The sequence below is a fragment of the Sinocyclocheilus anshuiensis genome, unplaced genomic scaffold (genome assembly GCF_001515605.1).
Source record: "Sinocyclocheilus anshuiensis isolate Anshui unplaced genomic scaffold, SAMN03320099.WGS_v1.1 scaffold447, whole genome shotgun sequence".
Lineage (NCBI taxonomy): Eukaryota > Metazoa > Chordata > Actinopteri > Cypriniformes > Cyprinidae > Sinocyclocheilus > Sinocyclocheilus anshuiensis.
In genome coordinates this window covers 4,553,267-4,567,174 of record NW_015552615.1, presented here as the reverse complement: position 1 = coordinate 4,567,174, position 13,908 = coordinate 4,553,267, and the positions used below count along the sequence as shown (strand labels likewise).

Below are 13,908 nucleotides of genomic sequence, written 5' to 3'. Positions count from 1 at the left end.
CTAGTCTGGAAGGGCAACGTCTAATGCATTCCAGCGTAGGTCCGTTTCCATGTGTGTGAGGCACATCTGTTGAGATTTGAGGTCGGTCCCACCAACAGTTTCAACAAACTTTCCGGCTTATTTAAAGTGTCTGACAAAATTTGCCCTGACCGTTTAGTTTTTCTGCCACATGGCTGGAGGTCGTGTCTGAGTCACGGCTTTTTTTAACATCAAACCCAGAAAAAAGCCAACTCATTCCCGAAAGCTTAAACTGAGGCTGTTCTGTAAAGTGCAATGGCTTTTTTGGGCTTACAGCACAATGGAAAATATTTAAAGGAATATTCTTGATTTGGCTCTGTCAACAGTATGGCATGCTGTCGATGGCCACAGAAAATAATCTGGACAATGTGAAATATTTATAGTAATGCAATTACATTGGATGCCTAGTGAGCCAGCATTTAAAAGCAAAAAAATAAAGGTCACTTATGTTATAACTTAAGTTTATTTGACCTGTAAAATTGATCTATTTTTCTAGATCGATAAACCTCTGGTTATTCTGGTTTCCTTCTATGTTTTTAACTGGTATTCTTGAGCAAATACCAAGTGAAGGTAACTGGGTTGAACTTTTTTTAGTTGGTTGATAAGCAATTCTGTTAAACCATTTAGTGTTTCATGCTAACATGCAACGTTTGGGTGTTTTTCCCTCTCCAAAGAAGGTCATACAGCATTAGAATAAATCCAGTGTAACTAAATAATGACTGAATTTAAATTTTTTGGGTGAACTATCCTTGTAAGTATTTATTCATATTACTGCCTGCTTGTCTACTAGACTTCAATAAGTGCACTGTGGAAAAAACAACAACTTTTTTTTTTCATATTTATTTTTCGTCAAATTATTTTCTGTGGTAACCAACAGCACAAATGCTGTCAAAAGAGCTTAGGTCAACATGAAACAGATTTGTTTTACCATTTCCAAACAATTTTAATTTGATAAGATGATATATTTCAGAGTCAAGATATTTAACAAGAACACAGTAGACGTCTGCAAGAAGTCCATAAGGTTAAGAAAACCCTTGACAATACACTTCTTGCAACTGGGCCCAGGACTTTTTAAACCATTGGTGACTGACTGACAAGCTGTCTGTGGACATTTGTTGAAAAGTGGTTGGAGGGGCTTAGTGACATCAGCCAAAAATAAAAGTCATTCAGTCATTTTTTTTCTTTGGAATAATGTGCACCAATCAATAATACCAGGAAGACGTGTTAGTTAGTAAATTAGGTTACTTTTAAAGTCACATTGAAAATAAGTTCATCCAAAAGTGAAATTTCTGTCATCATGTACTCACTCTCATGTCGTTCCAAACCCGTATGACTTTATTTCTTCTACAGAACCAAAAATATGACAAAAGGTCAATGCAATTGTAATGAACAGAGACCGAGGATTTCAAGTGTGAGTAAATGATGACAGACTTTTAATTTTAAGTTGTATTTAACTCAAAATGTTCATTTAAAATGACCTCATCTCCTAATATGCACAAAATCAGCTAGACAATAATGATGCGATTTAATAAATAACAATTACACAACACACACAACAATGTATGTACATGTTCTCGTAATGCTGCAAATGAAAACAATTATCTTAAGACAGAAATGCATAAAAAAGAACTGAAAAAAGTCCATTGCAGTGTCCTATGACAAAAACACATCATATTTATCCTCCTTAGATGGTCTGTTTTATGTCAGAAGTTGTCATTAATGGTTTACACAAGGAAAATGTCCACCATCACATAGAGGATTATGAGTTTGATATCATAAGGCCGGCGCTGGCGTGTTGAAAAGCAGCCAGTTTGTTACTGTCTCCAAGACTTTCGGCTCAGCACACACACACAAGCTACATCGATCCTTATGAGTCTCCACGCCACCAGGTTCTTGAATGAAGTCAGCGCTCGCACAAACGTGTGTGAATTGGTACAGTACGAGTTCCAATGGCGTGCATCGATTCCCAAACACCCGGATCCTCCGGTCCGCCCGCTGCTGCACGTCGTCTCAAAAAAGTACTGCTTTTTCTTGGAATTGTTGATGATTACGTTGGGCAAGACGGTGACCTCGTTGCCCGAGATGTCTGTAGCTTTGGTTTTATTTCCCTCCCAAGTGCTAACGCTCTCGCAGACGGAGTAAACTCCGCGATGTTGAGGTGCTCCTGCTTTTCTCTTCGCTCTGCTCCTCGTCTGGTGCCCAGCGGGCTCTGAGTCGGGGGGTTGTTCGCTGAACAGAACGCGGGGTGAGCGGTACCGTCTCTTGTTGAAGAGTTTAGGATCCACAGTCGGCACAGGGTTGGCCGTGACATCATGCTGTCTGTGGTCGGTGTTTTGTGGACAGATGTCACCTGGGCACTGGGCAAACATCTGGCTGCAGGACAAGAGCAGCAGGGCTAGCATGGACCACCGCATGGGCTCAATGTGACCTGAGTACGGCATAGATTAACGGTAGCTATCATCACACAGAATAACATACAAACAAATATGATGCCAGATTTCTTTAGTTTTTCTTCTGCACAGACACTTTGGCTGTATACAGCCAAAGAATGGTAGTTAAACAATATGATGGTTGAAATCTGAAAAAGCTCAATAAAGCTTCAAACTTTTTTTTTCTCATTTCTTTTTCTTTTGAAGTAGTGTAATCAGGCATCAAAACATTATAATATACAACAGAATAACTGTTAGTATTTTTTCTAACTGCATAGTCAAAAGTTTACTGTTTCATTCAGTAAAACAAGAGTATTATCTACTTGTAATACTCGCTGATTTATATATTTAAAATAATCATATTTATATTAAAATACTTAATACTAAAATATTTTAGATAATAATATTAAATAGTTTTCTACTTAATATTTTCTATTTTACCAACAAATATATTTTATTGATGGTTATATACATAGATATATATATATTTTTAATTATTACATTAAAATATTCTAATCTACATTATTTTTAATCTTCTGTGTTAGTGGATATATATGAAACCTAGTTAAACAGTTTTATGAATCGATTATCTAATATAATAAATATTTTAACAAAAATACTTAACAAGAGAATGTTTTATAGTCTCTTCAACTGGATATTTTGACATTATTGTAGTACAGTGATATCAGATTGGTAATACCATGGCATTTGGTATATACCACAATACAGAATGATTACCATATATATAAACTATACAAATTTCACTGTAATTCTTTAGCATTAGCTGTACACTCTATGGTAAAACTATGGTAGTACCATGGTACTGTATCCAAATTACTGTCCAATGGACTTTTTGGTACTTTTTGTTGAATCTGGGAGCCAGGACTATATAGCATTAATTGACAGCTATTTTTTGACAGCTATTCAAGCAGTAGAAATCCCTCATACAATCCCTCATACACCCTCCGCAAACTAGCATGGCATAGCTTTGACTTTTTAAAACTAAAAATAGGTTTATATCTGTGCTTTACACAGGTCATCTTGTGCTAAAGAGGAAAAAAATAGTATGTTTACCTGTGAAATGTGTCCAGGTGAACTGTTTTCTCCCGTCTGTCTTTAGCGTAGCTCTCCTGTGCTCCTCATGGTACATGTATCGACCAGCGTGGCATCTTCTGCTTCCAGCTCCTCTGCAGAGAGGTACAGAAAAGTATGAAGCAAGCTGTAATTTCACGTAATTACCATTTACCGCATGCGTATCACTCATGCAGCGTTGGATTCTAGTGAAACGATCTATTCAGACAGATTTACAAAAAATGATTCACCAGACCCAGGAGGGGAGATATGTTAGATTAGGCCTTTTTTCTGAAGACAAACATCTAAAATTGACATCTCGCTGCCGTCAAAGAAAAACATTAGTCATATTAAAAAGATCTCCTATTTCTTTCCTACAGGGAGAAACACCTCATCCGTCCAAATACATTCCTTCCATTGGTGAAATGCTGAGAGAAAAATGAACATGTCAGACCATGTTTCATGTTCAAATAGCATCTTCTATGAGTGATGTAGTAATCACTGTCAAATTACTGCTCGAGCGTGACATGCGCAGACAAACAAGACAGACCAAAACCCAAATGTGACACACATCAACATACACCCCACACCCAAACCATCCGATTGCCACAACATACACAAACCTCCAGTAAATTGCTTTGGATCGCAGCCTTTCTGTGTGGCTTGCGGAGGTGGTCTAAGAAATCCTCAGCCACTGACCTCAAACTCATTAGCTGTGATAGAGACAATTTAACACGTTCCGTCTGGCATAGCCGGTGTTATCGCGCTGACACAAAGAGCCAAGCCAGGCGGTGCTCTCCTTTCAAAACAGTCTGCTTTCATATGGTAACAGTTCCTGGGTGGCAAGGGTTTCAGCGTGTAACGTGAGCTCTTCCGAAGCGCACATACGCACGGCCTTATCTGCAGCCTCCACAGGGCTATGGATTCCTGGAGGGCAGCTTTCTTTAAGCACTCATGTGTGGCAGAGCTCAGGGATGAAGCGTGGCTTTGTGCTGGCCCTGGGCCTGTGGACTAGTAGTCCATGCACAGGCAGCATCCCCTTTAGTGCACACTGAAGACTTGTGCTACAGTCTACATAGCTTCACTAGAAGCTGTCACATGGCATTACGTAAAATGAGAATCATTGCCATTTAAGATGAGGTGAAACGGCGGGCATGTTTGGACCTTCCTGCCAAAAAGAAGCTAGTCAGATGAAACTTATCTTCAAAGTATGAAAAATACCTAGATGAAAAATCATGGGTTCAGTTCACAGTGGCAAACAAATGAACTCAACCTAACTGTATACGAATGACAGTGAAGATGTATTGTCTTTGCAGCTTTCCTCATATTCTAATATATATTTTACACACACACACACACACACACACACACACAAAATAGTATATATAGAGAGAGTGTGTGTGTGTATGTGTGTGCGTGTCCCTGGATCACAAAACCAGTCATAAGGGTCAATTTTTTTAAATTGAGATTTATACATCATCTGAAAGCTGAATAAATAAGCTTTCTATCGATGTATGGTTTGTTAGAACATGACAATATTTGGCTGAGATACAACTATTTGAAATCTGGAATCTGAAATTTAAAAAATGTAATATTGAGAAAATCGCCTTTAGAGTTGTCCAAATGAAGTCCTTAGCAATGCTAAGAACTTAATATATATATATATATATAAACATAAACACCCTGTTATATATATATATATATATAAAATGTATATATATACACCAAGTAGCTTTGTAAAAATAGCCCTATTCTCTATTATTTTATGGCTCCGACTCTTTCTTCCATGTAAGTCTACAATATTTTCCACTTGTTTGATCATCTGCCAGGAGAAAATCATAAATCATATATAGTACAGTATTAGTATGAGTTGTATAATTACAGAAGGAAACTTGTTAGGATATAAAGAACATTTATTTAGGCCACTTGGCCACAACGACAAAGCTGGCTGGACAGCAATTAAAATTAATGACTGAAGTATTTAAATGCCACCAATATAGTTTATCAATGTTTCCCTGACAAATTTATGAATGTTAATACAACCAACCAAGGACATAATGCACACAAGCACACTCACATACACACATCCAGATGGCTGGCTGTATGAGGTCTGTTATGAGATGGTGTGAAAGACTTATCGCTGGTGTTATTGACAACAGATGATGATGAATCCAGATGGGGCCATATAATCAGCTCTGGATATAGAACTGGACATTATTGTACCATGACATAAACACCCTGTTAGCAATTATACAAAGATTTCCATATCTCATCTCCACTAGATATAAACATACATGTATGACTTACATGTGAAACATGATCAAACCCCTGACCCTAAGTTTTAAAGTTTGGTAAGTAACACCATTTGTGCTACAGACATAACAGATATCATGCAGCTCACTGATGAGGTGTGCTAATACTTTTCAAATGAAAGAAATACAGGCTTAAAATCCATGCCCAAGTTAGTGTTAGGGTTATCAGAAATATTTATCATAATTGTACATACATAAAGGAATAGTTGACCAAAAAATAATAATTTGCTTTGAATTTACTCACCCTCAGGCCATCCAATATGTAGATGAGTTTGTTTCTTCATCGGAACAGATTTGGTGAAATGTAGCATAACATCACTTGCTCACCAATGGATCCTCTACAGTGAATGGGTGCCGTCAGAACAAGAGTCCAAACAGCTGATAAAAACATCACAATAATCCACAAGTAATCCACACCACTATCAATTAACATCTTTTAAAGTAAATAGCTGCATGTTTGTAAGAAACATCATTAAGACGCTTTATCTCAAACCGTCTCTTCTGGCCTGTTGTCCTCTCACATCAAAATCCACCAATATATTCATTTAGAACTGTTATGGACTGTTTTCACTTGCAAGCAGTACTTGAGCAGTATGAGTTTTTCACTGGAGAAAGCAATATTATGGATAGAGAAATCAAGCGTAGCGTTAGTTCTGGCAGGTCACGTTAGTCAAGCTCGCATCAGCTGACTTTCAGCTGATCCCCATCTACCTATGGGAATACGACACCTATCTAAGCATTCATATATAAGGTCCCTCAGTATTATCAGCAGTTTCGCATTGCTCAGTAGCTAATTACCTTCCTCCATCCCCAACTCCTCCTCTGTCAGTCAGGATTCAACCTTCTGATTCTCCTTTGAATCAGACTAATTCTAAAATGTGTACATAAAATGATTGAACTTTAACAATATCTGCAATACATTTATGTTAGTTCTGTTCTGTTTACCCTGGGGGGGTTATTGCTGCTCTCCCTGCTTTCATCCATGCTAGGCTGCATGGATGCGCAGGGAGTTCTTGCCCAGAACAGAACCATACCGCCAATCCAAACTGTATGCTAATTGTCAATCATCTTTGACGATAGTGGTCCTGACAGAACTGACATTTTAGCCGGAAGTGATGGTTTGAAGTTAAAAAACATCTCAATGATGGTTTTGTTTCTTAAAAACACACAGATTTTCACTTCATAAGACATTAACTGATGGACTGGAGTGGTGTGGATTACTTGTGGATTATTGTGATCAGCTGTTTAGACTCTCATTCTGATGGCACCCATTCACTGCAGAGGATCCATTGGTGAGCAAGTGATGTAATGCTCAAGTTTGTTCTGATGAAGAAACAAAATCTTCTACATCTTGGATAGTCTGAGGGTGAGTAAAGTTTCATAAAGTTTCAGCAAATTTTCATTTTTGGGGGAACTATTCCTTTATATATGAGATATACGAGTATAAAGACCCTAAATTAACAGTGAAATAACCTTGAATATGTGTCAAAAGGATAAAAATAATATGCAATGTAAAAACTGAATAACATACTATGAGCACAAGTTTTTATTCAGTTAAAAAGTCCTACAGTTGAATGCACACAGCAGTGCATAGTGTTCTGCAAACAGCCACCCAGCAGGTCAACATGATCAAGATGAAGTACCTGCTCTTCCTGTGAGGACGGGTCATCACAGCGGAATGCACACACATCACTTCCTCTGTCAGAATGAGTAGCCAGAGGCTGTATGTGTGCGGTACACAGTGTAAGGCTCAGGCTATTGTATCAGACAGGTGCTCAGGCCTCGCAGGACCGCCTAAAACGCTTACATTTTGTCTCTTTGCAGTGATGAACAGATATGACAGTTAAAGTTTAGTCAAGTCAAAATCTATTTATCAAGTTTATACAAGCTCCAGAGAATCAAAAGAAGTAGGGCTCAACAATGAATATATTTTTTTGTTCACTGACACAGTCAGGTAGTTAGTTCAGATTGTTGCTTGCCCTAACAATTCTTTTATTTTCAAAAATTATTAATGATTTAATTACATACACGATCATGTTTATGTATATATATATATATATATATATATATATATACATGTATATATATATTAATTTTTATATATTCTATATAAAATATATTTCTAAAAATATATGTATATTTTTCATTGAATATTTACAGAAACTATTTACAACTAACAGTTTATTAAAATATTTATTGGAATTTACATTATAATTTACATATAATGAAAACTATTGTAACATTGGCTGTAATGTAACTCCGTCGCAGCTGTAAATTTCTAAATGCATTTTTGCTGGAAAATGAGGACATACATTCCAAAACATTACACATTTGTTTATAACTTTTGACCCATGCTAAATGATGCTTCCAAAGACTATCACAAATCATTTAGACAGAACCTAATCCAAATCAGCCAACCAGATAACGTTACTGTGGAGATGTTGTAAATGCACAACAACACTATTCAATACATCACAGTAAACCAAATGTGTATGTTTGCATAAAACACAATCAGTGATTTAAAGGGGTCATATGATGTGATTTCAATTTTTCCTTTCTCTTTGAAGTGTTACAAGCTCTTGGTGCATAAAGAAGATCTGTAAAGTTGCAAAGACTAAAGTCTCAAATCCAAAGAGATATTCTTTATAAAAGTTAAGAGTCAACCACGCCTACCTAAAACAGCTCGTTCTAACACGCCCCCACATATCTACCTCACTATGTGGGAAGATTTGCATAACGCCGCCCAAATGTTCACGCAAAGAAAGAAGGCTTAACTTTTATTTTTGCTGTAGTATTGCTGCTGCCGCCATGTCGTGAAGGTGCTGTGTTTCGTTGTCACAGCACATCTCGCTTTTCAGACCGATGAGCTTTGTAAAAATTGACCCGTTTCAGAAAGGCGGGGCATAGAGGAGAAACAATAATGTACATTATGTGGAAAATAATGTTAAACCGCATAAACACATTTCCTTACACCAAATACACAAAATGTTCTATTTAGCAACATCATATGACCCCTTTAAAAGAAAATAGAAAAGGTGCTACAAGGTTTATTTAATTAAACCCTAAAACACATCATAATGCAGATAATGCTGTGCATAATTCAAAATATGTGTAAAACCCCCTGTGAAAAATCTTTAAGGAGATTTCCTTCATATATACATTGTGCCCTAATACAGACTTAGAGAGAAGATAGAGCAAAACACAGCCCTGGCCTGATAGGTTGTCTACTGACCCGAAACTCTCTCAAGATATGCATTTTGTTAATCCCCTGTTAATCTACGAGTTCAAGTTAAAAATTAACATAAGAGCAGTTCCAAAGAAAAATACAACATGTATATAAAAGTATAAACAATGTCAAAACAATAAAAACAGACGTTCAGTAGCAAATGGTATCTATAAAAATGTTGGTCACTCATTAACGACTGTTGGATTGGTAGATGTTTTCAGTGCATGAAATTAACATGTGGTTGAACAGCAAACATTTCAAACGCATCAATGGTCTCATAATGAGTATCTTCTGTTTCCTTTCCAAAAACACAGCTGAGACTGTCTTTTGTTTTCAGAGTAAAGAAAACAGGTTGACTTTTCCCACAAGAGAAAGAGTCTGAGTGCTGAAATGTGAAGACATCAATGTAAAATATTACTCACATCTCCCAAGCGTAAAGCCAGATCTCCTCTGCACTTCTCCGAACCACCAGCTGTGTAATGTAATTATTTCAACAACTTCCCTCAATGAGAAACAGAAGTTATATCATTTACTTGGACAACAATGGGAGCGCTGGCATTTGGGACAGCCCTGTGCAGGGCCCCCCACGCTGTGATATGAGTTATGGCTAAATTTGCTGATTTTTACTCTGTGTAGAAGCCACATCTAAGCAACAAAGACTACAGGGCAACTGTGCTCTGTGCTCTAATGTTGATTCACATGCACAACAGACAGACAAGATGTTCTTGTCAAGCTTGCCAGATTTGCACTTTCTAAATTAAAAAAAAAAAAGAAAAGATTATCCAAAACCATTTCAGTGCATAAAAGTATGAGAACGCATTTTTAAAAATTGCCAAAAATAACATCACTGACTGAAATTATATCATGTAAGAGTAGGGACTACATTTGTTCAACTTTGAGACCATTCAAAAAGTTCATTATAAAGTATGTGTGTAAGTCATTTATATTATGAATGTTTATTTTTCTTCAGACACCTGAATTAATTTAGTTACTGACCTGTGCTGCCCTCTTTGACATGATTTGTCTAAATGTAATACATGTTTTTAACTGAGCTTGAGTACACAAATATAAAGGAAGTTAAAGGACTTTTTTCACAAAATTATTTTTGTTGTTTGGATTTCTAATTTTTTCTTAACTTAAATCAGATACTTAACCTGAGACTACATGATGATCTTGTTTATTAATTATTATTATTAATTCATTCATTATTAATTATTATTATTATTATATATAATATTATTGTTATTATTATTATTAGAAAAACATTTCAGAAAAATATATATTTTTAACTTTAAATTATAATTTTTTTCCATATAAGAATCAATTTACAAATCCATCATAAAAACAAAGTGTCTAAACATATTTCTATTTTTCATTTTCATTTACAGTAATTTTTTGTAACATATAAGAAACACTTTACATCACACACTATTTTTACACCAGAGGCAAATTCTCATTCATGAGAGTCCTACATGTTTATTAATGTTTTTGTTTTTTACATTTTTTTAAATGAAAAAGGTTTTAGAAAAAATATTTTTAATTTAACATTATAATTTTTTACTATATAAGAAACAATTTAAAATAGTAAAATACTCAAAATATTTACAACTTATTTAAAACCCCATTTAAACTTATATAACATTTACATTTTTATAGTTATATTATGTTGTTATTATTATTATTATTATAAAATGTATTTTTAATTTAACATTATAAACTGTTACCATACAAGAAACCATTTAAAATGGCAAAATATTTAAAATTCATGATTTATGATTTACAAAACTCCACGATAACCCTACATTAAATATTTTTATTTGAAATGTTTTTGTTATTATTTTCATTAATTATTTGCAAAAACATATTTTTATAAAAAATATATTCATATTTTTAATTTTACATTATTATTATTTACATTATTTCAATTCCATCAGATACTGTTTCACACTGAGACCTGATTATCATGCATGATGTCACTTCGTAAGGGCGTGGCCTAATCAAATTGTTTGTAGGAGCTGCCAAAAACATGGAGTAGAACAAGGTTTTACCTCATAAGCAAAATAACTACATAGGAAATGCTTTTGTGTGGGACTCCATTCAAATACTTCACCAATGCCTTAAGTCTTATAAATCATGTTGTTTTAGTAAATTTGCTTGCACAAACTGACAGTCAGCTATCTAACCGACAACTATAATTGAGAAAAAAAAAATCTATTCATGGTGAGTTGATCAAAAGTATCACTGCACTGGATTGATGCTCCTGGCCATGCGAATGCTTCTGTAGGATTGCATGCTGTCGGCTAGCTCCGGCTTGCTTGGATTCCAGAGCCTAAGCTTTTCTCTTGTTTGCCCTCTGGATATTATTTTGCGGAAACTGTCTTAAAAAGCATAATAGCAGGCAATTTAGACCCACTGTCAACTGTCCAATTTTCTCGACACCCTTCCTGTTTCTCTGTGTAGAGGTGTAAGCTTGCCAATTACTGAATTATTGCTATTGAGTAACTGTGGGGAAATCGCAGGCATGAAGACAAAGATACCTAAATCTGACCACTTCTGTCAGGCTAATTCAATCTAAAACAGATGTGCTGGATCTTCTGACCAGAATCAGGAGGTCTTGGTAGGTTTAAGAACAAGCTGAAATATTTCCCTTTGAGTAGCAGAATTTAGAGACTAAAAAGGCTCTGCACATCATTTCAAGACCTTATTTTTTATATATGTCAACATATACATGACTTAAGTAGGTTATAATTTATTAATCCAAGCTGCTAATTTATTAATGCACAATGTTCTTGTTAGTATAATACAGATCACAAATTTCAGGCTTTTTCGTCTGTTAAAAACATGCTAAATGCAATCACTTACAGGAATAGTTCACCCCAAAATGAAAATGTTGTCATCATTTACTCACATTTATGTCATTCCAAACCTGTATGAGTTTCTTTCTTATGTTGAACATAAAAGAAGATATTTTGAAGAATGCTGGTAATCAAACAGTTGATGACTTCCATAGTATTTTTATTCCCCATGAGGGTGAGTAAATGTCCTTTAAAGGCCTTCACATTAATATTTATTCATTTAGCAGATATAGATAGCTATGGAAATTTGTTTCTGCCATGCGGAAAAAATAAAGTAACTATGACTTTTAATCTCACAATTCTGACTTTTTTCTTGCAATTCTGAGAAAAAAAGTCTGAATTGTGAAATATCAACTTGCAACTGTGAGCAAAAAGGCAGAATTGTGAGATAAAAAGTCACAGTTACTTTATTTTTTGTTCCATGGTGGAAACAAAAAAGAATTGTGAGATGTAAATTCAGGATTCTGAGAAAAAAGTCAGAATTCCAAGATTCCAGAATTGCAAGACGTAAACTCAGAATTCTGAGAAAAAAAGTCAGAATTGCGAGATGTAAGCGAAGAATTCTGAGAAAAAAGTCAGAATTGCGAGATGTAAACGAAGAATTCTGAGAAAAAAAGCCAGAATTCCAAGATGTAAACTCAGAATTCTGAGAAGTAAAAAAGTAAGAATTGTGAGATGTAAACAAACAATTCTGAGAAAAAAAGTCAGAATTGCAAGATACCAGAATTGTGAGACGTAAACTTCAAATTTTGAGAGAAAAAAAGCCAGAATTCCAACATGTAAACTCAGAATTCCAAGAAGTAAAAAAGTAAGAATTGCGAGATGTAAACAAACAATTCTGAGAAAAAAGTCAGAATTGTGAAATATCAACTTGCAACTGTGAGCAAAAAAGTCAGAATTGTGAGATAAAAAGTCACAGTTACTTTATTCTTTGTTCCATGGTGGAAACAAAAAATTATTGTGACATGTAAATTCAGGATTCTGAGAAAAAAATTCTGAATTCCAACATTCCAGAATTGCGAGACGTAAACTCAGATTTCTGATAAACAAGTCAGAATTGCGAGATGTAAACTAAGAATTCTGAGAAAAAAAGCCAGAATTCCAAGATGTAAACTCAGAATTCCGAGAAGTAAAAAAGTAAGAATTGCGAGACGTAAACTCAGAATTCTGAGAAAAAAGTCAGAATTGCGAGATGTAAACTAAGAATTCTGAGAGAAAAAAGCCAGAATTCCAAGATGTAAACTCAGAATTCCAAGAAGTAAAAAAGTAAGAATTGTGAGATGTAAACAAACAATTCTGAGAAAAAAAGTCAGAATTGCAAGATGTAAACTCAGAATTCTGAGAAAAAAAGTCAAAATTCTGAGATGTAAACTAAGAATTCTAAGAAAAAAGTCAGAATTATGAGATGTAAACTAAGAATTCTGGAAAACAAATGTCAGAATTCTGAGATGTAAACTTTGAATTCTAAGAAAAAAGTCAGAATTGTGAGATGTAAATAAGAATTCTGAGGAAAAAAATTCAAAATTCCGAGATGTAAACTAAGAATTCTGGAAAAAAATGTCAGAATTCTGAGATGTAAACTTTTAATTCTAAGAAAAAAAGTCAGAATTGTGAGATGTAAACTTTGAATTCTAAGAAAAAAGTCAGAATTGTGAGATGTAAATAAGAATTCTGAGGGAAAAAATTCAAAATTCTGAGATGTAAATTAAGAATTCTGTAAAAAAAAATGTCAGAATTCTGAGATGTAAACTTTGAATTCTAAGAAAAAAGTCAGAACTGTGAGATGTAAACTAAGAATTCTGGAAAAAAATGTCAGAATTGTGAGATGTAAACTTTGAATTCTAAGAAAAAAGTCAGAATTGTGAGATGTAAATAAGAATTCTGAGGAAAAACATGCAAAATTCTGAGATGTAAACTAAGAATTCTGGAAAAAATGTCAGAATTCTGAGATGTAAACTTTGAATTCTAAGAAAAAAAAAGTCAGAATTGTGAGATGA

General features: G+C 34.7%; 1 protein-coding gene across 1 annotated transcript in view; it reads right to left on the bottom strand.

Moving 5' to 3' along the window:
• Positions 1–1,544: 1,544 nt before the first annotated feature.
• LOC107666043 (nerve growth factor) overlaps positions 1,545–13,908 on the bottom strand; it is a 25,204-nt gene continuing 12,840 nt past the window's right edge. The window contains exons 2-3 of the mRNA XM_016457134.1: positions 3,522–3,634; positions 1,545–2,446 (exon numbers count right to left, since the gene is read on the bottom strand). Coding sequence (XP_016312620.1) covers positions 1,833–2,446; positions 3,522–3,597 — 690 coding nt within the window. The 5' untranslated portion in view covers positions 3,598–3,634 and the 3' untranslated portion in view covers positions 1,545–1,832. The remainder of the gene's footprint in view (positions 2,447–3,521; positions 3,635–13,908) is intronic.